This window comes from Argiope bruennichi, chromosome 3 (genome assembly GCF_947563725.1).
Source record: "Argiope bruennichi chromosome 3, qqArgBrue1.1, whole genome shotgun sequence".
Classification (NCBI taxonomy): Eukaryota; Metazoa; Arthropoda; class Arachnida; order Araneae; family Araneidae; genus Argiope; species Argiope bruennichi.
In genome coordinates, this window is record NC_079153.1 from 22063884 (window position 1) to 22090105 (window position 26222).

The 26222-nt window shown below is 27.6% G+C and overlaps 1 protein-coding gene across 4 annotated transcripts in view; it reads left to right on the forward strand.

Annotated features, from left to right (window-relative positions):
• The window catches only part of LOC129962631 (PI-PLC X domain-containing protein 1-like), a 39976-nt gene extending 32842 nt beyond the window's left edge, over positions 1–7134 (forward strand). For all 4 annotated transcript variants that reach the window (XM_056076486.1, XM_056076487.1, XM_056076485.1 and 1 more), the window contains exon 6: positions 4658–7134. In XM_056076486.1, the coding sequence (XP_055932461.1) occupies positions 4658–5180 (523 nt within the window). In that variant the 3' untranslated portion in view covers positions 5181–7134. The remainder of the gene's footprint in view (positions 1–4657) is intronic.
• Positions 7135–26222: the final 19088 nt, after the last annotated feature.

Here is a 26222-nt window from a genome sequence, read left to right on the forward strand (position 1 = left end):
CAGCTAAAGAAAACTGAATGACCAGACCGCCGCAGCAGCAACACTGGCTGGAACTGTGGTTGAATTCTAAGGGCCATCACCGGCCACAGTACAACCCTTACCGAAGGAAGTACGTCTCATCGTCGACGGAGGAGCCAAATCCCCATCCTTTTTGGGTACTCTCCAGGGTGGTGAGATCCAACCACCATACCGGAAGCATCTCATCCTCTTTTCGAGGTGCCCCCCGGGGGTCTAATAACAAATGGTAATAAAGAATATTTATTACCTAAGCAAATATATGTGAGTTTTGTACATAAGCAGCGTCGGAGTAATCTCTTAGGGGGGGATACTTAGGCAATATAAGTTTTGCACACGCTTTTTTTTTCCTTCTACTCCTCAATTTCTAAAATCAAGATGTTTTTTATAATAGATTGAAATTTTAATCTTTACACAAACAGTTTTAAGTAACAAAATATGACAAATTGAAATAATATGATTAATTTTGGTTCAGTTTCAAGAAAATTGCTTTCAATATTTTTATTTAAAATTTAAAATTTTAAAGAAAATTTATACTTTAAATTAAAATTTGGATTTAAAAAGTTTAAAAATTCTAAAAATTAGTTTAATAATTAAAAAAGTTAAAATTTAAATTTAAAAGTAATTTTAAATAAAATAGAAAAAAAATTACTCAACTTTTTAACATAATCCAGATACTAGTCAACTTCAAGATTGGGTATCTTTCTTGGATTATTTATTATGTTATGTATCCTTTTAGAATTATAAAACAACGTAAACAAAGTATGTTAAAAGGTAATAAATTAGAAATATTATTAGAAAAATAATGAAAATTTTTAATTTTGCTAGATTTTATTTGAGCGCAACGACCTTGTAAAATAAGAGAAGTGACTATGTTAAAAAGTTGATTTTTTTTTTTTTTTTTTTTTTTTTTTTTTTTGCAAAATACGAAACATTTTCTTATTCCATATTTTTAATTTCAGAACAATCTTTTCAATAGAACCGTTTGAATTTTGTTTCTAAGCTTATTCTCGGAAAGTTACAATGACTTTTATATTTGTATAAGATTTGTTTGAATGCTATTTTAAAACTTTCATTGCTATTTTCTCAAATTCTAAATTTTGGCAGAAAGCTTTAGCTTTACAAAAAGCGTCACAAATTAAAATCCAATGCAAATTTTCTGTTCAGATTTTTATAATAATCAATATATTTTGCAATTCCTGAACTGGAGAATAAACTGTCTGTTCGTTCAAAAATATTCTTTATATAGTTGCTTTAATGCTTCGCAATGCCCCCCGCCGCCGCCAAAAAAAAAAAAAAAAAAAAAAAAAAAAAAAAAATTAAAATTTTATATTTATCAGTCGAACCTCAATATTTAAAAACTAGACAGAAGGAGAGCCCTTTTTTAATTCCAGAACATGAAAAAATATATATTAAGCTATCTGCAACATTTTGAACAAACTATTTGATAAACACTTAAATTAAAAGTTTTATTTACTTTATACCTGTTTTTAACCGAAAAATCCGCACCTTTTGCCAATTTTTAAAAACATTTTGATGTTTAACTGATATATTTTGGTTTCATTGATATTTTTTCAATCTATTTTATACAAAACTTCAAAAATGTTACAATTTTGCAGCATTTTTTAAAAAACATTTCCCGAATGTAGTCACACATATTAATAAAAACCCAAAACTCAATTATTTTGATAACATCACAAAACAAAATCTTGATACCTTTGATACCTTGCGGCCCCAAGGGATTTGCCCACTTTACCTGGTTAATAAACGGTATCCCAAAATTAACGCAAGATTTGAATTTGCCGCCATTCGTGCAGTAATGTGTTGCCAATCTTATTAAAAAAGACCATTTGATAGTTGATAGTTTAGGGTTCGTAAAAATGGAGAATTACACGATAGAACAACGTGTTTTCAATGTTGAACAATATTTCAAAAATAATGAAAGTCTGGAGGCCACAATCCGAAAATTTGAGAATTGGCCACCTAGATCGTGTGATTTAACACCATTGGAGTTCCTTTTATGAGATTATTTGAAGTCAAAGGTCTATACCAGCAAGCCCACTAGCATTGAAGGGGGGAATTCAACACTGCATCAAAGAAAACCAGCCATATTTATGCAAAATGGTCGTGGAAAAATTCGACAAACGAGTGCGCATGTGCCAGGAAAGCATGAAAGCCATTTGCCCTATGTGTTATTCCATACATAACCCGATCCTGTGTATTTTAAGATTCAATAAAAATATAACAATTTAAATTTTAAAAAATGCTGTGTTTTTTTATTTAATTCAAGTTTTGTTCTAACAAGTTTAACTCTTATTTCAAGTTTAACTCTCTCTTCAAGTTTAACTCTTGCTTCTTCAAGTTTTGTTCTATCGTGTAACGTTCCATTTTTACTAACTCTAAACTATTAGCTATCAAATGTTTTTTTTTAAATACGGATTCCAACACTTTACTCTACGAATGGTAGCAAAATCACATCTTGTGTTAATTTTGGGACACCCTTTATTATGGTCCTGAATATGAACGAATCCATCGTATTCCAGTTATAGGAACTGAAGCTTTTATAGAAAAATATTGTTACGAAATTTCCGGGGTCGTTTGGATAGTGGAAGTTATATGGTGTGAAGAACGCTCAATCACCAGGCGGCAGTAGAAAATAAAACACGACGTTTATTTACACGAAGACACACAGAACAGCACAAAAACGACAACTATATACAGCACAGAAGACGATTATCTTTAGCCGAGACGTACAGCATACAACAGCATACACAGCAGCATACAAAACTCTACTACAGACAGTAGCACACAGCTTAGTTCAGCACTAGCTTCACTCCGTCGCTGCTCCGCTTATCTCTGGAAAGCCAGTTCTTTAGCGTCGGTTCCGACTACTTTCTATAGCAGCTGCGGCCGCTTCCTTTTATATGTCTCGGGAGGCGGGGCTAGACGCCTCTCAACCAATCAGGAACGTTCGAGGCGTATCTCCGTTCCTACTGGACGGATCGGGAAAATTCTCGATGTTTCGGGTATAATCTATTTTGGCGCCAAAGTCGCCAAATGGACGCCAAGTTTGTCGCCAAGCTCCGGGACCCGCCGACGCGACACCGGACTCCGTCCAATACCGATGACTGTAAAACATTCTTTCCGATGGTGGAACCAACTATGCTGGGAAGCAGCATTACACATTTGTAACAATATATATATATATATATATACAAGTTTAAAAAAGGACAATAGGCCAAAAGTTCTAAAGTTACTGTTCATTTATATATATTTTTAAGGATATTTGTATGATTAAATAGATTAATGGCATTCTTCATGTGAATAAAGATTAATTAAGATAGTGCAATGTATCTTTCAAACAGAATACATTGGATTAAAAATAGATCTCAAGGTCCAAGTACAATACAATCTTACTTCGATAATACAAAATAATAATAATAATAATATCACTAAGCAAAAGATTATGGACACCATCTAACTATAGAAATTACAAACGATATTCATACCGTTTTCTGTTCTGTAGTATGACATTTCTTCTATTTCCCTCAAAATTATCTTTAATTAAAGTTTATTTCAAAATGACATATTAGGGCTTATTTTTTGGAAATTAAAGGATTTACATATGTTTATCTATAGTAGCTGCAATTATCAAGTATGATGCCATTAGCTGGTACATGAACATGGCACTCAGAACTGTTATTCTCTTATGACTCGTTTCTTGAATAATCGCTTCACTTATACCTTATGTTCATTAACAGAGCAAAATTTACCATCAATAATTGCATTAAAATGAGATCGAGAAAGAGATACTGATCGTTTCAGGATCTTGGGACTACTATTTTTCGACGCTGCCACTCCACTAAAGGGTAGCAAGCAGAAAGATGAGCCGTTATTATGCCTCCTAATTCCATGAATAATTTTTCACCCTATTGGTAAATGTATCCAACTCCTCCTTTTAACTTTTCTGTCACCCCTTTTTGATGAAATGAATGCCTCCTGACGTATGCGTTGAAGGCGGAGAGTCTCAGAATGCGAGAATAAATAATGCGTTACATTCTTTTTTTCTTCATCAAGCTAACACATTTATCTGCTTAGCCAGAATTGCTGAAATTAAAATGTATCAGTTTGAATGGCTCCAAATGAATATTTGCTACATTTTCTTTCAAATTTCACAATCAAAAAACAGACACAGTATTAACCCGTTAACGCACTGGGCGTACTAGATTGACCCATCTTCACTTGTTGCTGGGTGAACAACCACCTCTATGTTCTAAATGTGACTGTCAAATGTCACTCCAACATATAATGTCAGAATAACAAATTTCAATACTCAATGTTTGCAATTTTTTTCAAAACTGGAACACTCTATTACCTTTCTCACTTAGTAAAATACCACATGCTCATATTTTTTCATTTTTATAGTCTATAAAATTTTATTCACTCATTTAAATCTTGTTTGTAATTTTTTAGTACTCTTGTACAGTATTCGTTTTTCACTATTTTACATTGTTATGATTTTAACTCTGGTTTGGCGCAACATAATCAAAACCATGGCTCTAGGGTCAGAAAAAATCCAAACAAATAAATTCAAAATCAAATTTCCTCCAGTGAAAAATAATAAAATGAGATCATTTTATAGATTCCAGAGAAAAACTGCTTCTACCAGACGTCGCCACAGGGATCTTATTGCTTTACTTGAACGAGAACTGGAAGAGTTTATGATTCCTGTGCACTATACTTCTGGAGCAACGCTGGAACAACTATGGAATAGTGACAAAAGGTTGTACGTTGGATATGCAGACGAACGTGCTAGAACAAGAAGTTTGTACCTCTTTCCGGCAGTCAAGCACTTGTGGGGTGATAAGGACAAGGCTGGAGACCTATGGAGCTACCTTAATGGAACCGTGTGCAATCCCTCTCGGAGCCGATTAACTTCAGCCATGGCCCAGCTCACCCCAACTAAGGCAGGAGCACTCTTTAATCTATACGGTGGGCTTCGAAAGATGGCGGAACAGGTAAATCGTCAAGTGACCAGGTGGTTCAGCTACGATTGGAATGACTGTGCCAACATTGTGGCCACGGATTTCTTTCTAGGAAATAACATTATCGAACTGGCCATTGAAACAAATAAAAGAAGATTACCATATGAGGTTTTACTATGAAAATATAATCGACATAATTTCTATATACGAGGGACATTTTTTTTTTCTTCTGATATGCCATAAAAACAGATAATATTAGAGACCACAATGAATGTATTGTCAAAAGTTATATACCAAAATGGTTTAGTTTAGTTTAATTATCTTACTATCCCATTTTAAAACGACACTAAGGCTATTTCGGGACAGTCCTCGTAATTTTGAACAGCAGGCAGATAACGAGGAGACACCTGAGATGGCAACCCCTCTTCAACTTTCATACCACACCAGCGAGAGGACGCTTGCCCCCCCCCGAAGGATTTAACATGCACCAGACTCGCTTATACGACGGTTCTTCGGTGGAATCGGATCTCGAACTGGAAACTCTCCGGTTCCGAAGCCGAGACCTTACTTCCAGACTACCATGGCCCGTTACAAAAATGGTACTTTTCGACATAATTACCTTGAAGTTTTAGGTATTTCTATATCAGTAGGTTAAGTTTCCGATCCCCTTTTTGAAAAACCTGTCGCCAGTGATGTTAGATGAACCTCAACGTTCCTTTAAAACACCTCATTAGGTTGAAATTATTATTTTGGCATCCTAATCAGTTCTTCAGTTTAATAAAGAGAAGAAAATAACTCGGCTCTAAGTCGCGTTCTCGATGAAAGGAAACAAAGGCGTCACATTGTCGCAACAGAAGAACCCGTTCAACGAGTTGATCAAGTCGTTCAAGAAATAAAGGATGCTGGAATCCCAGGCAACGAGTTGGCCGATCAGTATACCAAAATTTTCGACTCTGTAAGGTGAATGTTTAGACTTTCTTGCAGACCATTCTTTCTATAAAAAGAAATTTAAAGAATTTCCAAATTAATGAGAAGATTCAAAGGAACATTTAGGCCTATTTCACATTCCTGGCGCGATGTTTTTCAAACAGATGGTTAGAATCCTTAACCATCTATATAACATATCATGATTCTCCAAGACGATTATTTCAAAGAGTGACCCAGTGTGTACAGAATGTTTGGCCGTAAGTTCATTATGTTCTCAACCTTTATCTTTATTTTTGTGGTCCATCAGAATTTGAAAGAAAGGAAAACCGACCCTCGTATGTTTTTGTTTTTAATTTTGTAGAGGACCAAAATCAAAAAATGAAATGCGAATTCTTAAAAACATTGGTATTTTAAAATCATAGTCAATTAAAACGCGACTAAATGATGATTAAAATAAGTTAAGTAGTTTGTTTGCAAAGACTCTTGGGAAGAATGAGCGGAAATAATCATAGCCAATGTTTTTTTCCCCATTCTTGAATATTAAATTCGTTTTTTTCATCCAGTATAAATTATTGTTAAAAATCAATCAAGCAAATCTTTAATTCGGAACGAAATATGTTTAAGGAAGACATTGTTCAAATCTTGCTTTTGAAAAAACAGTCTTATGAATTATTAATTTTTGCTTGAAAAATTTACAATACGAATATTTAACTTATAACACATTGGAGAAATACTGTGGTCCTCATTTCATTGGAAAATATAAATGATGTTTATGCCATGTCAAGCTTTTGCAATAACAAAGCACTATTTGGAAAATTCAAAGATGCGAAAAAGTCACCTCACCTAAATCCTCCAAAAAAGTTTACAAATGTGATTGTTTTGATATCCTTCCTTCTCACATAGCTATCATGCCATTTTTCAAGTACACATTTAAAAATTCACCAAGAGACCACCACCCCATGGGAAATTTTTTCTTTCTATTTTCCAAATTTCAGCGGCAATTACTGAAAACAAACTCTTTAATTTCAAAACAACTCTGAAAGTTTCTCTATAGTAAAAAATTCAGAAACTTTTTAATTCCTAAATTAGTAATACAGAATTTTCATTTTTCAAGAAATATGTCTGATGTCAAAAATTCGATATTTAAGACTCAATACATCAAAAGTTAGAGAAAAAAAAAAAATAATTTTTGTAAATAATTATAACATGTGACAAGGATTTTCTGTATTATCTACAGTTTCAAAATGTATTTTTAATTTTCAAAAAATGATTGTAAATAAACATATTTTGTACAAAGGAAAATTTTGTGTTTAAATTTAACATCCACTTGATAAAATTCTTTCTATTATATAAAGATAGGTATATGAATTATACATAGATTTATTTCACATAATTAAATGCAAAAAAAGAAAAAAAAAAAAATACCCAACTATTTCAGAATATTAAAACAAATTTTTGAAGAAACAAAAAATTCGGGAATACTTTCTCTCCCGATTTTTTCGTTCATAAACATAATATGGCTTATTTTGTGCTTCAAGTTACAGAGATGGAAACTGAATATATATTTTTGATGTCATTCAAGATATGTCCCAAATTGGATAATTATCTTCAACATTGATCAAATGACCAAATATTGGATTTCATTTATGTAAATCATTGCGTTTTCATGTTACCACTTAACAAATTTGCAAACACAAACGAAAGATAGCTCTCGTTGATCTTGTCTAAAATTTGATACGAATCTGAGGTTTTAATGTTAGTACTTAATCCTCTCATTTATGAAATCATTCGAGTTCAAGTACCTCAGAAAAAAACGGCGCCGAATTTCTCTTTCAAATATAAGAAAAATCCCTTCCTTCCTCCATGATAGTGAGGAGATTCGTGATGACCAATCTCCCAACGTTGGGGTTTGTCGCCGAGCAACAATACCACTAGACAAAAGTGTACACTCCAGGCTGGAAGTTTTTATCTGGCTTATAAGCTTCACCGCAATAGTTTGAGTTCTTGAAGAGTTTATAGACAAATGAGGACACGATTTAGCTTATTGCCACTAAGCAAACGATATAGCTCTGATATCGGAGGCTAATTGAGATTCTTTTCGATCGCAAGTGATCGTATTGTCCTTCGAAAATCTAGAGAAAAAATTATAGTTTAATGAATACTACTATATCAAAGATAAATTTACTGCACTGAACAGAAGGAATTTCAAAACCATTTTGTTCTGATCTTATATCATAAATTAACTGTTACGGACACAGTCGGTTCTAAAATGAGAAGATTTAATAAATTCTTAAAGTTGAATTTTTAATGATATTCTATACATACGAGAAAGCAATAAGAGTGAAGTAAAGGAATAATGATACAATTCATTTCGTCGTAGCAAATGATTAATAAATAAGAAACACGTATTCTTCTGTGTTCCAGATAAAAGTAATGGAAAAGAATTGGATTAAAAATTGTGAAGGATGAAAACTACTTTATCATTCTCTTAGAGAAATCCTAATCAATTTTTTTTTTTTGAAATTTGATTAAGAAAAATAATATTCCAAATAATGCATTAATAGAATTTTGAGTAATTTCTCAAAGAATCTCTCTTAGAGGAATTCTAATAAAAAATCTAATCTTTTTATTTTTCTGAAATTTGATTAAGAAAAATAATATCCCAAATAATGCATCAATAGAATTTTGTGTAATTTCATTTGATTTTTAAACAATTTTTTTTTTAATTTTCTCTAAAAAATATACATAGAAACAATCTAAATATACCATTTTATGTTCCGAAATTTGAAAGCAAAATGCATTATTCTTTTCATCAAAATTTTACTTTCAATAATATAATATCTCCTTGCTTCTAAAATTAGTATTAATGTAATCTTCATGTTTTTTTTTACAACCTTCATTTAATGAAAATGGAATTTTGAAATCGATTTTCACTCACGTTTTTTCTGATGTGCCAATTTTAAAGATTTGTTAGTTCATTGTACAATGTTCTATTTTAATATTTTCAAAATTAACAATTAATCAGTAAATTGAATTTAACTTTCATTCCATGTGAGAGGCGTCATCTGGTCTCGAATTAGATTAAAATTCACTTCAATATTACGTACTATTTATATTGAATTAAAAAGCAGAAAATAACTAAAATAAAATATAATTTCAATTTTTAAAAAAATGCTTATAAAAATTACTTTCATTATATTTTTCAATAAAATAACTATTGCTTCCCTTGCACAAGATTATTGGAATACTATAAAATAAGAGGTTTATGCAGTTTTCTTCTAGCTTCAGATTCTGAAAAATATCAAGAATCTCGATCATAGACAAGTACAAACGGAAACGCAATCGACAGAAGTAATAAAATAAACAATGTTCGTTTCAGAAAGCCACATCTATCTTTTTTTTTTTTTTTTTGAATAATTTTGCTTTTCAGAGAGGCTTTGAATAAAGGTGATACGTAGTAGCAAAAAGAGTTCTTAAAAAAACTTATATAAATGTCTGTAGCAGTTGCAATATCATAAAATATTTTTCTTCCGTTTAAAAATAACTTATTTAAAAATATTTTCTCTTTCTAAACATTATTATTCGGAGAACAGTTTTTTTTTTATAATCATATTGCCATTTGCCATCTACATAAAGATGCTGAAACAAAGTTTGTATATGGTTTGTAAAGATTATATATCTATACAAAGAAAAAAATAATTAGTAATATTTTTTAATATTCCAAATTTATAGCAAATCAATAAATGAAAAATAAAGTTTCTATTTACTGCATGATAAATGTAAACAACTCTTCCTCAATTTTCCATTTTACACCTTTCTTTTTTTTTTTTTTTTTTTTTTGATGAAATCACTCAACTGGTATATGTGCAATAAACTGTAAATAATAAAGAGTGTCCCAAAATTAACGCAAGACTTGATTTTGCCACCATTCGTGCAATAAAGTGTTGGCAACCCTAATAAAAAACGCCAGTTGACAACTGATAGTTTATGGTGAGTAGAAATGGAGCGTTACCTGATTGAACAACGTATTTTCATTGTTGAATAATATTTCAAAAATTATGAAAATCTGGCTGTCACAGTACGAAAATTTGAGAATTGGCCTCCTAGATCATGTGATTTAACACCGTTGGCTTTCTTTTTATGGGGTTATTTGAAGTCAAAGGTTTATGGGACAATGGGGTCAAATGGTTTTTTTTTAATAGGGTTGCCAACACTTTAGTGCAAAAATGGTGGAAAATTCAAATTTTGCGTTAATTTTGGAAAACCCCTTATTAGACAATAAATGGCGTGGATCACAAAGAATGTTGCTATAAAAATAAAACACTGCACAATAAATTATCATAAAAATTTTTTATCTAACTTTTTATGCACAGAACTAAAATACATGTAACATGGTTCTATGTACCACAGTTTTATGCAAAATACATGTTGATCACAAGCAATACATAATGACAAGGCATCTAATTCAATGGAAGGTTTAGGAAAATTATTTTCTTTTGAATAGTTGTACTGAACACACAGACTGCAAACAGACATATTGCAGACTGCAGGCAATTTTGTATTTTATGGTGCATAGTTTAGTATGATACAAAATCCTGTAATAAAATCTTACTTATTGTCCCTTTAAAAAACTTTTTGAACATTTTAATTTCATTTAAATGCTCTAAAGAACACTTTTGTCAAATATGTATGATTGAAGCAATTCAGCATTTCAATACTGTTCCTTTAGTGTCTATTTCATGAAATACAAGGTGACAAAATGAAATGTTGAATTACTTCAGAGACACAAAACAAAATGTAAGACATTAAAAATCAACAGTAATATGAAATAAACTACTGTTCATTGATATAACACTAAATGCCATATAATAACATATTCTGTAAATGCAGTTCTCAACAAAAACCTAAACTAAAATAAATCATATTAAAATCTACACAATTCATATGATATTTTCTATAGTATTTAAGCGTACAAAAAGTTCTGACAGGGAAAAAAATACAGTCCAGTGAATTTAAATATTAAATTTATAACTGAAAAAAAAAACAGTATAGAAAATGAAATTTTGAATTCAGAAGGGGAAATTAAAGTTTTTGTGGCTCAATATAAAAGAAATTCATTCACACTGGATCAGTTTTTAACCAATATTTACAAACTGGCAAATATTCCCTAAAAAAATGAAAGCATGTGGTCCCTAAGATAAATCTACAAATATTATATATTTTTCCTAATAACTTTTAGAAAAAAATGTCTTCTATTAGTTCATGCAGTCCTTCTAAGAATAATATAAAAATAAAGAATATTTTAAAATGATCTAATTTTTTGAACCCTTATTATATTTCAGTAATAAACTATTTACAAATAAAAAAGTAAAGCATAAAAATGCATTAATTTAAAGAGAATAATATGACTTAAATTACCATTTCTAGGTATGTTATTTGAGACAGAAAATGTCATTCTAATTCTATACTAGTAAAACATAAAGGATTCTGTTTTCATATTAAATTTGTTTTACAACAGAAACACTAAATTATCTCATTCTTATTTCTGTTAATTTAATTCAATTCCGACTATCTGATTATAATGAATTATTTGCTTAAGTAAAATTATCTTGAGATAAACTACTAAATTTAGTTCTATTGACAAATAAATAAATAAATTGCCATAGCATGCAGAAAATGATACCGATTTAAAATTCAAACATAACAAAATATATTTGAGTAACATTTTGTAGGCACCCCATTTGAATTAGTCTCAGAATTTAAGGTTTTATCTTCATAAACTTAAACATTTAACCTATTTTATTATAATAAAAGCAATTAAAAAAATTCTTTCTAAAGGGTAAAATTTTCCAACATCTAATAATAAATAATACAGAAGATGCAAACAATGCATATTTGAAAAAAAAAAAAAAAAAGAAGAAGAGGAATTTTATCACATACAGAAATTTTTATTAATCCCGAAGAAAGTCAAACAATTACCTGAAAAAATAAATCTGGAAATATTTAAACTTTTTAAAATTATTTACATAGATTTTTGTTTCATACTAAATTATTGTCTTAGGAACTAAGAAATAGAAAAATTCTATGAGATATTTTTAAGAGAAATGCAATTCAAAAGCTTTAGAAACTTATTTTTCTATTAATTTAATGAGTTTTAAGATGATAAAAATTATATATAAAAAAGAATAGACTCAAAAGTAACGATAACTACTGACTCCCCCCCCCCTCCAAAATCAAAATTTTACAGCATTTCCCTAATTTAAAAAAAAAGGATAATTTCAAACCTTCTTTTTATACTGGTTTTAATACTGCGATGCTGATGAAATGCCACATCTATCACTAGTCACTGAAAAGGCCACGTGAATAAAGTTGCTAGCAAGGAATATGATGTTGCATAAATGAAAAAAAAAAAAAAAGATCAAAATCAAGATGATACAATTCAGAATGAACTTACAAAAGTACTTCACCTTGTAAGTACAAAGGGTATGAAGCATATTCATAATTCAAATATTTTATATTGAACACTATTCTCACAGCATTAATGTTAAATTTTCAAAAGAAATTGTTTCAGAAAAAAATATGAAATTGTGTATATAGTGACAAAAAAAATCCAAGTGTTTATATTTTTATCATAAAAATTAAAGAAAAGATCTTATTACACATTTGTTTAATAAGAAAATAAATATTTCTTAAACGGTAATAAAACTATTTAAAAATTCAAAACTGTTTAAAAAGAAAGAAAAAAAAAAAAAATGCAAAGCATCGTAACCACATTTGGAAGACAAAAACAACTGCAATCCCAACAGTCCCCAAATATTTATATGAATAGGCAATAACACAGGATAATAAAATATTTGTTAAGTATAGAATATATAAAAATAAATTTAGGTACATTTCTAGAAAAATTTCAATGAAACTTTAAATAGTAAATACTTATGAATTGACTACATTGACATAGTTATATGATATTTGTATCCCTCACTATTTAAAATTAATGCAAATAACCCCATAGTTTAAAAGGCACTAGTCTAAATTAAAATAGGCACAGAGCTTACCTGCTTCCAACAATCCTCTTTAAAATAAATAGCATACAAATTAATTTATCTGTAAAAGTTAACAAAAACAAAGCAAATAAAAACTGAAATGCTTGAGTAAACCTTTCAAATCAGGAAATCTTTTCCATTAAAATAGATAATACCTAAAATTAACAGCAAAGTGGAATCACACATTAAACATTTGTTCTTAGGCAACCATGGTAATTAGAACATTCACAAATTGAAGAATAAAGAAAATACTAATTATTTATACCAACCAATGGTATCTAATTACATGATGAAAACTGGTGAGATAATTTTTTGTTCCTTTGTTAAAGCATAAAATAAGTGTATAATTAATATTATGGTGAAGGATGTATAACTACAAAATAGCAGAATTTGAATAAACTTTTATAATTTTGATTATTTTTTAAAATATAAGGAAAATATTTAAATAAACAATTAAATTTTCAAAAACTTTAACTTAAAAGCTATTTAAGAATTTTCTGTCCAATCTGCTTTATGAATGTGTAGCATTTCAAATGTCGAAAACAGATAATAACTTACCTATAAAAAAATGTGATCTTCAAAGAAGAAGGATTTTCAATTTAATGTGATTATTTTCTTTTTGTGAGAATTATTTTCATAGATAAAGATCACATTAACTAACATTCTTACCATAATAATGAAAACAATTGCTATAACCATTAACTATCACTATTTTAAAGCACTTATTCTAAATATATTATAAATTATTTATATGTGTATATAAATATATTATGTAAATGCCAGTAATTTCCAAATACTAGTCTTGTAATAGTTCATTGCTTACAAATTTATGCAGAGAAATACAGACAATCACTTGTTATACCATCAAATAAGGAGAAAGTCATAGTTTCATAAGCTATACAATTAATAACATCACATAATAACAGTAATAATGCATCAAATCACAAAAATATAATGCATACCATGCAATCAACATGTATTGAAATAAAACCTTTTATATACAGATATTGCTAATTCATAAGGCTCTGTTTTTTACAATCAGTTTATACACTGAAATCCAAAAGAAACAGAAAAAATTTGGCACTAAGATATTTAGCATATTAAACATTTCATTAATAAAAACATGACTTAATAAATCACAATAAAGCTTATAACAATTACAGCAGACACTTTAAAAGCAATTTTATATAATAAAAACAAGAAAATGACAAAAAGTCAAAACATTTCCATAATAAATAGACATGTGTTATGCTCTCCTAAAGAAATCAATTTATAATATATTGTTTATCATTACACAAGTAAATTTAACTAAAATTCAAGTCTGAAAGTTGTAAACCTGGAAAATAATGTATTTGTTTACAGACATTTTGACTGCAATTTATAACAATTTAAAAAAATTCCTGTAGATGAAAACATGACGTCAGCTTGATATACAAGAATTTTTTTTTTCTGAAAATAAATTATGGTTATTTAACTAAAAATGTTTACATGTTTTATATTCACACATTTGAGAATACTCTACATATTTTAATATCCAAATAATTTCAAAATATAATATTATAGTTATAAACTGAATTATGGAAATTCAATGAAAATGTAGGGGAAAAAATACTTTAAAAGTTATTCAAGACAATTTAAAATGAAAACTAACTTTAATTTTGATTCTTGCAGCATTTGTACAGTTTCTTCATTTCATTAGAATAGTTTTAATTTGTCGAACTTCAGTAGAAATTTGTTCTACAAATTATTCTAAACAAAAATGCTATAAAAATTTGGAAACAGTCTTTTTATGTCAGTTAGATAATATTTCCTACACAAATAAGTAATTCTGAGTTAAACTTTAATCAGAAATTAAATATTATAATTTCTGGTACTGAACTATATTATTTTACAGATCTCATGATTATTAATCACATTTTTAATAAGTTGACTGCCTCATGATTCACACCTACTATTTAATTTACTGAATCATCTATCTCAGATGACCTCTATTCTACTATAGTTAAGAAATAGTAAAATAGGGTCATCTTATTAAACAGACGGTCGAATGTCAGACTTTAGTCGTGGCACATAATGTGTTAAGACAGAAAAAATGACAAACAGAAACTTTCAATTTAATTGATTAATCACAAATGCTTTAAAAAATCACACATACAGCAATTATACATTGAAAGACCATGTAATATATTTATGGTTTTAAGTATAACTGTAAAATAATACAAGTTTCATAAATGAATATTTTTTCATATTATTATTGTATGACTCGCAGAAAAATTTCATTATTATAATAATCTAATAATTGCACTATCAACTTAGAAATTATTAATTTTGAAAATAACAGAGAGAGGAGAAAAATTATTCAATCAAAATACAATTACAATTATGAATTAAATAATTAAGAAGGCTTTTTTATAATAATCAAGAGAGTAACTACTTTGAATTTTTGACTAACAAACATATAATTTACACATGAAATATCAGATAGTTCAAAAATGTAGTAACAGCATAACATTTCACACCTTAAATCAAAAATATTTGCATACATAATATTATTTAAAAGTTTATTGCATAGAAGTATGGTTGTAAAAAATTCCACAAATTATATTTTATGTGGAAGACGCTGTTGCATAGATTATTTATCAATTTCTCACTAGTAGGCACTATTAAAGCAACATAACGAACATAGTGTAGTTTGAATTATCCAAACTACATGACTCTCAAATAAAATTATTAGAGAAAAAATATGCACATGTAGCAGTCAATAAATACAAAATTCATTAAGGCTAATCAATGGAACAATGCACTTGCTTATTGAATTTCTGATAAATAAATATCTAAAGAATCAACTCAAACTTTGACCACAAAGTTTTCAAGCTGAATAGACTCACCAGCTAGAGATCTAAGCAAATAAAGGGTACAATTTTACAAAAATCAACTTTGATCAATGAGAACACTCATTCACTGAATAAATTGGTTCATTTCTATCATGTAATAATTATCCTTATTATTGCTAATATAATGACAACTCATGTTGAACGTAAAGAGAAACTTGGATAGTTCGTCATCATCCTTAGTTAAAAGGACCTGAAGATATCCCAAAGGCACAGTGACAGGGAGACATATAGAAGACAGATTCCTCTTGTACCAGTCTTATAAGGCAAAGCCTTCTAACACTGATGTTACTTTTAAAGATAAATATGACAAAGAGGCATAAAAATAATGTCACAAATGACACTTATCCTCATAACACCATTTATATAGATTGAGGAGAAAATTTATATTACATACTGGGCAGGCAGCATTTACCATCATTATGCCACTGATATAACAGAATAACTGAAAAAACTTGTTTATTTTTATGGCTGCTGTTTACTTAGAAATTTTCAGATTATGTCAGATTCATTTATATATAAGATGGCAAGATTTTTCCAAGACAGTTTACTTCCAGGTTTATTTGAAAATTTTCAGACTGTGCCAACTTCATTTAAGCTCTATAATACATAAGATGACAAAATAACTGACGATTTTGGTTGATGAAGATGTGCATTTTTATCTGATTTATTCTGGTAGCTGTTAAAATAAAAAAAAGTAACAAATAATCAATCATAACAGTAATTAATAAAATTGCACACTTAAAAGTTTTTGCTGTCTAATTTCAAAAGGCTGTTTCTACTGTCTTAATGCATATTATTACATTTATCAGTGATCAAGCTTCTCTTAGATACTATCAGCATGAATTGTCATTGTCAATTAATTCACACAAAAACATTTTTTATTCACAAAGGCAAGGCAGTTTAGAAAATGAACAAGCATTAAATATTAATACTACTATACATCAAATAAAAAATAAATATATGACTGAACAGAATAACATTTCGGTCCAAAAGACTTCCTTTGAATTATAAGTTGCCTGCTTATAGGTAGAAATGTCGATTAAAAGAGGTACAGTAAATGCAATGATTTTTTTAAAAAAACTGGACTTCAACATTCAGTAAGACATTTTAAATATGAGTTCATGATAAATGCCATTCTTTAATTCATGATAATAAAGGCTTCATAAACGTGTACTAAGAATTTAAAGTTTGCACTTTATTTGGACTTGTATGAAATGCATTGATTTCTCAATGAAAAGTTTACAAACAAACCTTGTGAGTGAAAAAAGCCTGTCTGACATTGAGTTTCTTTAAAATTAAATATTTGTACTTGTTTTCAAAACTATTTACATATCTTGCAAATAAAAGATTGACAGGAAATAGAAAAATATTTAAATCAAAATGTAAAAATTTTAAAACATGTAATTTAATACACTTAAAATTATCTGTGCAATTAGAAAAAATTTAGCAAATTTCTTAAAATCTTTTTTTTATAATATTTCAGAAAACAAAATGATTTATTCACAAATAAGATATAATATAGATACATTATTAAAACTGCTTTTAAAAAATAACCTATTGTTATCAAAATTATTGTTTTAAAAAATGAAAAAGATATTCAGTTTTATATTTACCTTGGAATATCTAACTTCACCTAAAGTTTTGAAGCAATTTAATTTGTAAATTCTTCATAGTTAAGGAAGATTTAATAAAGCCATTTGTACTTGGTTATCGGCAAATGTAAAATGCATACATTTATAGTTCTACAAGATAAATTTTGAATATAAAATTATATACAACAAAGATGAATACTAAATATAATTTACTGTTTAATGGCTTCAAATTAACTGCTATTCTAATATTATTTTATATGTTTCAAGTAAACACCATTGAAGAAATTAAATACAATGTAATCTGAAATTTAAAAATCTTCAATGACAATGTTTGACTGAGTTTTTGTTCTGGACCTAAATCAGCTTTTTCTTAAAATTAAGAAAATGAGGAATTTCTCTTTTATCATGTTCCATGAAAGATGAAAGTAATAATATAATTATTGGTTTTCCACTTTAATGCTGAAATAATTATTTGTTTTTCTATTTTTACATTCACAAAATGCACATATTAAAAAGACCGATATTCTCGCAATATCCATAAGTTTTCAATGGTAAACTTTAAAATACTTTCCAACTTTGGAAACGAAAAAAAGATAATTTTGAAGTCATAAAAATAAATAGTAGATAGATAAAATAATAGTAGATAGATAAAAATAAATAGATCATTTCATCTTTATTATTTTTGTCATAATTAATTAAATATTCTTCATTCCATGTAGCACAAAATAAAAAATTTACTTGGTTTTAATTTAAAATTTCATTAAATCAAAAACTTTTGATTAATTTAATTTCTAAGCATGTAATTTTCATATAATGATAAAAACAATAGTACTATAAGCATCACATCAAAAAAAAAATATTCATAACAGAACTATATATAAATCATTATTATTTTTCTTTTAAAGCATTTAATTTCATGGCAATAACCAAGTTCAATCATTTTTATCTGCACAATGAACAATATATACATCTAACTTTATATTTCCAGAGGATAACAAATTTACACAATCACAATGAACCAATAGTTCTTGCATTTACAGATAATAGTGCATTTGTAATATTCCACAACAGTAATAAATTTCTTTCAAAAAATCACCGGGAAGTTTGAAATTTTAAAACTAATTTGCAAAGACATATGAATCCAATTGAAATTTTTTCTCAAAATTTTAGTTAAATTTGTTCAAAACTAAACAAACTTATAAAAACTGAGCATTATTTATATACTTTCCGATTTTGGCAAATGTCTGAAAAAATAGAGAAAGTAACACATTGAACCAATCTCATTACAAACATAAAACATGTTTCAAATATTTTTTTATAGAAAATCCATTGGAAACATTCTGAAGAAAATTAACTATATATACAATTTATTCTTCTTTAAATCCTTTAAACACTGGTTGAGGAATTCGGTTGTTTCAGTATAAAAGATTTACTTGTCCAGAATATAGTTATTCCTTGACAAACAAAAAATTTAATTCGTATATACCACATCATAAATTAAAACACTACTTTTTCTCATAACTGCAAAAACAAATAATAATTCTAAAAACATCAAAGACTACAAACAGTATTATGAGATTTTTTTCATAAAGATCATTAAAAAATATTTAAATGCTATTCAACTTCTGGAATCTAAGAATCTATACTTGCTTAGTAAATGATTCTACTGCATGGTTTTGGTTGAAACATTCATTTTGTACATAATTCATTGAGATGTGTCTTTCCCATGAGGTGCATTATAAGATGACTTACCATCTTTTATTTAGTCGGAAATAAATGCGACTAAAATATTTTTAAAAAATGGAAAATTCAGAATGTTTGTTCCAAGGCTTCAACAATATACATAAATATTTTTGATGATTCTGAAAATTATTTAATGAGCATTAAATAATTATTATGAAGGACTTCAGACACACACAAACACAAAAAAGCAATACAACATGTATTTTTAATACATGCATACAAACATGATCTTTTGGAATAGATGACTGATGACTCAAAGATAAGTGAAAAGCAAAAAGATAATTTAGGTTAGTTTACATTTAAATCACATTTTGAGTTATTTTATATGGAGGAGAATAATCTTGTAATTTTAAATCACAGATCTTAAACTAATTTTAGATAACATTCCATGAGCACATTATATCAATGATAGCATGAACCACTTGTTATAGATTAATGTGCAACAGTCCCCCTTAAAATTACAAATCATCAATAGATTTCTTCTAATCCCAAAATCAAGATTGTCACCAGCTACCACAGCATGCATTAAGTAAGAGAACTGCAATATATATATATATATATATATATATATTGAAACATTGAAAAATACCTATTAAAAAAACCCCAGAAAGGGAAGATTCATTCATAATTAATAATGAGACTTTTTAAATTTGTTTTTGTAGAATACATTAAAAAAACGCATATTAATGCAGTTGGAAAAAAACAGCATAAAATAATGAAAGCTATTTATTTTTTTAACCAAATAAAAGTCAGTTATATTCAAATATGTCTCTCAAACCAGAATTAGAGAAAAAAAGAGAATAGAATATTCTAGATTCTTTTACTTTTATTCTGGTTGGTTATTTATGATAAATAAATGTGGTTATTAAAATACTTACAGATAAATTTTATTTCATTGATCACAATTCAATCATAGATTTTATGATGAATTTTAAAATTATGACAGTACTTTTGAATCAAATTTCAGCTAAGCAGACATGAATATCAGATAGTAAGTTAGAAATGGTTCAAAATTTCATTTCACATTTTTCATGGTGTAATGCTTTACTAAACAAATTCTTTTTTTGAACAAAGATGAACTTTCAATTAAGAATTGAGAAAATTCTTTATTATTTTCCCATTTAGTTTTTTTTTTCCCCTATGGAAAGAGGTAGATATGACCATACTGCCCTAAACACATGTTGATTCTTCACTTATTTAATTGATTTAATGTGCTTTGAAGTACTAAAAAACAAACATTCTGAATTATTTTAAAGTAACTAAGAATTACTAAACTACAGAAAAGATGAGTTTTCCTTCTACATTCCTCTTATATGACCAGAACTTTAATGAAATTACATGGCACAGACTGCAAAAGGAGCCTTTCAGGTGCTGTAGTTTGTATTGCCCATCTAATCCAAAACTTTGGAAGTATAAAGGGCACTTGTTTGAGGTGGCACTGCAAATCATATTGCATGCAAGCAGCATAGATTACAAATTATATATCATCACTACAGACAGGTATCATACATTCTATACAGCAGCATCTAAAAGTGGCTTGGCAAAAAACTGCATAACATCTGCAACATGACATTTGGCATATGCCATTCAGCCATAAGCAAATAATAAGTTTCACACTCCACCAGAAGACTGAACATGGTATATTTGAATTGGCACAAACTGCAGTATAACCCTTGGTATAGATACACCCTTTTACTGAGCCACTGAATTATGATGGATCTTGTTATGTTCTTCCAGATGAGTGGAGCTTGTAAAGGTTGCTTGGCAAAGACTGCAGTAAAAAGAATCTTTTTTAGTATGTTGAATGAGATGAACCTCAACTTCAGACCTTAGTTCAAAAGTCTCAGAACAGAGTGGGCACTTATTTGAGTTGTTGGAAAGATGTTGCAAGATATGCCGCCTCATGCTGCCTTTCTGAGAATAGCAACGGTGGCACACTGGACATTTGTGTGGCCTCTCTCCAGTGTGGTGTAACATGTGCAACTGCACACTGCCTTTTTGTGTAAAACCCTTATTGCAAACAGGACACTTATAAGGCCTTTCAACTGAGTGAACTAGCATGTGCTCTCTTAAGACACTCGGTAGCAGTGTCACAAATGGACAAACATTGCATTTATATGGGTGACTAGAGTTGTTTAAGACATCTTCTGCCAGTAATTCATGCTTCAAATTGGAGTATATAGTATAAAGTTCAAAATCGCATGTCCGATTTCTTCTAGTCCCTAATAAAAAATAAAAAAACTAAGTTTAAAAATATGCCTGGAATGTTCAAAACATGTGAATATCTTTCTTTATTCAAGAAAAATTTAAAGTAGCTCTAAATATGAAGTTAAAATATTTTTAAATTACTAAAATTATATAGAAAAATGGAACAAAGTAATAAGTAAAATAGTAGTTTAAGAAATAAATAGTTTTAAAGATTATCTAATAATATTCATAAAACTATAAGTTATTTATTGAAAAGAAAAAAAATATTTGAATAATAAGAATAAAAACCTTATGGCAAATAACAATTATTTAAACTTGTTCACTAATATATATATAACTAAGATATAACATTAGATTTTCTTTCTTAAATGTAAGAGCACAATATTATATATATAATATTTTTATTTTAATAAAAATAATTAAAATATATTTTACATAATTAGATTTTTAAAAAATCCTAAAAATTACAATAATATTACAACATTGATCTAGATAAGTTAAGGATACAATAAACATCAAATATAAATGACATTAAATTATATGACATTGTTATCAACAATAATTACTGAACAAGGGGATTTTTTTTTTTTTTTTTTTACAACAGTATATTAATAAAACAATTTAGAAATAAAAATCACTATTGTTAAAGAAGAATAAAAGCACATAACAAATTCAATTTTTCAAGTTTAAATATAAATTAAAAAGATATCAACATCGGAAGGAAAAGAAGAAGGGGGAAAAATTGCATCACAGTCTCTCGAAAAAAATATTTTACACAACAGCAATCTGTTTTAAAATAATCATACATTATTTTTTTCAATCTAATCAAAATTTTACAGCACATTCATTTTAAAAATTTATTGAATAAGGAAAAATAGACAATATAAAAAATATGATTATTCATGTTACCAAGAGCAAAAAAAATCTGAAATCTTACAATTGGAAGCAAAAAAAATCTGAAATCTTACAATTAGAAGCAAAAAAAAAAAATAGAAATAACAAAAGAATAATAATAAAACAATCACTAATTACAAACAAAATAAAATTATTATAATAAAATGTTAAAAGATAAAAAATTTTCATTTTTTGAATTAAATATTATACTAACAAAGATATTTATATTTTAAAATTATTGTTTATAAATGCTATTGCTATTAATATACAACTTAGTTTAAATTTATTTTTTAGTCTGATTTATGTTGAGAAAACCATAGAACATTTATTTCCCACTCCCTGACAATTTTCAAACCTAAAAAAATTGATTCCTAAAGAATAAAGACATTTAAATTCATGTTGGTAAATCTCATGAAACAAATCTGATATTGTAAATTCAACATCCTTTGAGATTTTAAATATTTAAAATTATTTCACATTGAATCCATATCAACATTAATTAAATAAAGAAAACAAGTTTACCATTCTATAATCATTCTGATTTTAGAAGCTTTGAGGCTTACAAAACTTACACCCAATATTTAAAATTTGAATAATTCGGATTTGCATAAAATTTTGTAGATAAAATCTAATCATTTAACAGAAAGAAAATTGATAAGTAATATTTTAATCTTTTTTTTAAAACTTAAATAAAAAATATTTATTATATTTCTCATACTTAAAAGACATAATTTGATTTCATAAAAGTAACTACTAAAGTAAATAGCATTAAATATAAGAGAAATAAAATGTAAACCATAGTGCATACATGCATAACACTTTTAGCAGAAATTTAAAAAAAAATGCTATTTTAAAACTGCATGTTTTTTAATTTTTAAGTTATAATAAAAAATAAATAAATAAAAATGGGCAGGATACATCAACAGATTCAATCTATAAACAGTTCTTTCAAAATTATAGTTTTTAAACTTAAAAGCATTAAAAATTTATTTTTAGTTTCAAAAATAAGAATATTTTTTTAAGTCAAAAATTCTTTAAAGCCATGGTTTCTATTTGCAAAGCAAAATTTAATTGAATTAAGTACACTCAATTAAAATATATTAGAAACATTAACTCAATTAAAATAAGTATTAAATAATATGGATATAACCATTTTATTTATAAACAGTTTAATTAATATTTGTAATTTTTTAATGTAATATTTCATCAATTTCATTTAAAATATAAACATTGAAATTATTTCACATATTACAAGTCAAGTGTGAAAACTAACAATTTCAAACAATTATCTTTGAAATTGTATGAATTCACAGATATCAATGCTACCTAATGAGCAATTTTGTCATGTTACAATAGTCATCAAAAATAACAAATAACATGCCATAAGATAGAAAACATCCTTTCAAGGAATAATAAAACAGGACCATTAAAGAAAATGCATCAATATTTTAGAGGCTAATAATAGTGTTTAGATATATATGTGTTATTTTTCCTACGAAGGGATACAATAAAACCCAAATTAACCCAATACAAAATGCCTTTAAAACTGCATAACCAAAAACAATGTACAGTACTACATAGGAACTAGCAATTCTTAGTGTAAAGATATGAAGGCAATGGAGATGGATAAACAGACTGTCACTGATATTTCTGGTGAGGGAGGAGATCAAGAAATTGTAATTATAATGTTGCAATCAAATGTTAACTTGAGCAAAGGGCCAAAATAGTTGGATAACAGAGTACCAGCTGATCATGGTACTAGAATAATAGAAATTAAGCCCAAATTAAGTTTGTTGTGTTTTTCATAATTTACTATAATATTTAAAAGTTTCGATTTTAGTGAAAGTTAAAAGTGATCATTGTACCAAATGCTGCTTACTTTATAATTCATGGTAATATTTTTCATTTAAAGCACCAGAAATTGCAGAACATACAATACTGTTAGTAACACTAGGATTTGTTGAAAAATGTAATGAGTCAGCTAGGCTGACATTTTTTAAATAAAAAGTTGACGAGACATACTGCTTGATATTGTTGGAATGAATACAAAAGACAAGTTTGTTTTTTAAAATTAATAATCCATATGGTAAAAACTATTATCAAATATATTGATGTAGTTATAAAAAAAAACTAAATTCTAAAAACTGATGAACCTAAAATGCAATTATAACTTTAATAAAGAACCTAAGTATAGTCTGCAAAGAGTTCTGAATTATTTTTACACTCAATACATTTCAGAATCGCATGCTACAATTAGACACAAAATAGCCATATGTTCATGACTTAACAAAATAAATAAATAAATAAAACTTTTATTTAAAATGATGACTTTCTTATAGTTTGGTCAAACCGAGGTTATACTGCACAAGAAAATTCATTCATTTTGAAAAACAAAGAATCAAGCATCAGCAACTTCATAAGCCCTGTAACAGTTAAATATGGATTATTTTTGGTGGTTAATCTATATTAAATGTACAGAAGTTTCTAATATTTTCAAGCATAATGTACCTTAAAACAATGTATTAGATCTCATAAACAATATTTTACAGAATGCATATGAACTCTAAATCTGAAATTAATATTTATCGTATTTCTCAAAAGTAAAAGTTTTTCATTCTGAAAAATATTAATACAACAGAATATAGTAAAAATTCAGAAAAAAAAAATAATACTGTTTTTTGAAAAGTTACAAGGCATTAATGCAAAATGAAAACTAATTCTTTTATTACTATTATAAATCAAATAACAAATAAATGCAACATTCATAAGTAAACAATTATACATAAAGCCACTAATTATAATAAGTGTTTTGTATTCTGTATTCAACACTCTTTCTTGACCAGTATTAAAACACATTATTTGTAAACATTCAAAGCTGAACTATGCATATTCATATGTTCCATTAATTCGTTTCCTCTTCTATACTTCACTTTGCATACAGGGCACTCGTCTTTACTCAGATCAAAATGTACTGTCATGTGGCGAATGGCGTTGCATTTCTGACTAAAACTTTTGCTGCATACTGGGCAATTGAAAGGTCGTTCACCAGTGTGCTTTCGAATGTGGTTGCGTAGGTGTGCAGCAGAATGAGCAAAATATTTGCAATGTGTACAGGAAAATCGAGGTACAGGTAGAGGATTAAGGGCTTGTTTAAAACCAGAAGAATGCATATGCAAGCTCTCTAGAAATTAAATTTTTAAACAATCAGCATATAAGTAGATGCATGAAATCTGCTTTCTCTCATATTAATACTTTAGATATTTGTTTAAAAATCAAAACTGTTAGAATAAGTAAATAAAATAATGAAAGCATAATATTTAACAGTCTTTCTAGTTATATAGAGAAAAGATTAAAAGAATTGTAAATCAAAAGATAAACATTCAATATTATTCAATATATCTACTAATATTAATTAAAAATTTCTAAGAAATAAATTTCTAAAAGAAAATAAGATTTTTACAGCTTTCAAATTCTTTATAAAGCTGTGCATCAAACTAGAAAAAAATATTTCAAAGCAAATTCAACATTATATATATATATTGATAAGAAATAAACACAGAATAATAATTTTCTAAAAAGAACTATTGAAGTTACTAATAACCATAAAACATTCCACATACCTTTATGTTCAGAGGTTAAAAACATATTTATTTAGGAAACAACTTTAAACTGCAATCAAAGATAATGTAACTTGAATTAAACAGAAAATTGAAACAATGAAATTACACTTTTGTTAAAATAAATGTATGACACTAACCGAGCCTGGATGTGAAATTCCATACACATTATATTCCAATATCACCCCTGCAGAACAAAACTGCCTTGCAAATAAAAAAAAAAAATACCTATCCATTTATATTAAATAATCATTTTATATATCTGATAGAGAACTATTTGGGTATTAAAAAGGATTGTAAATAA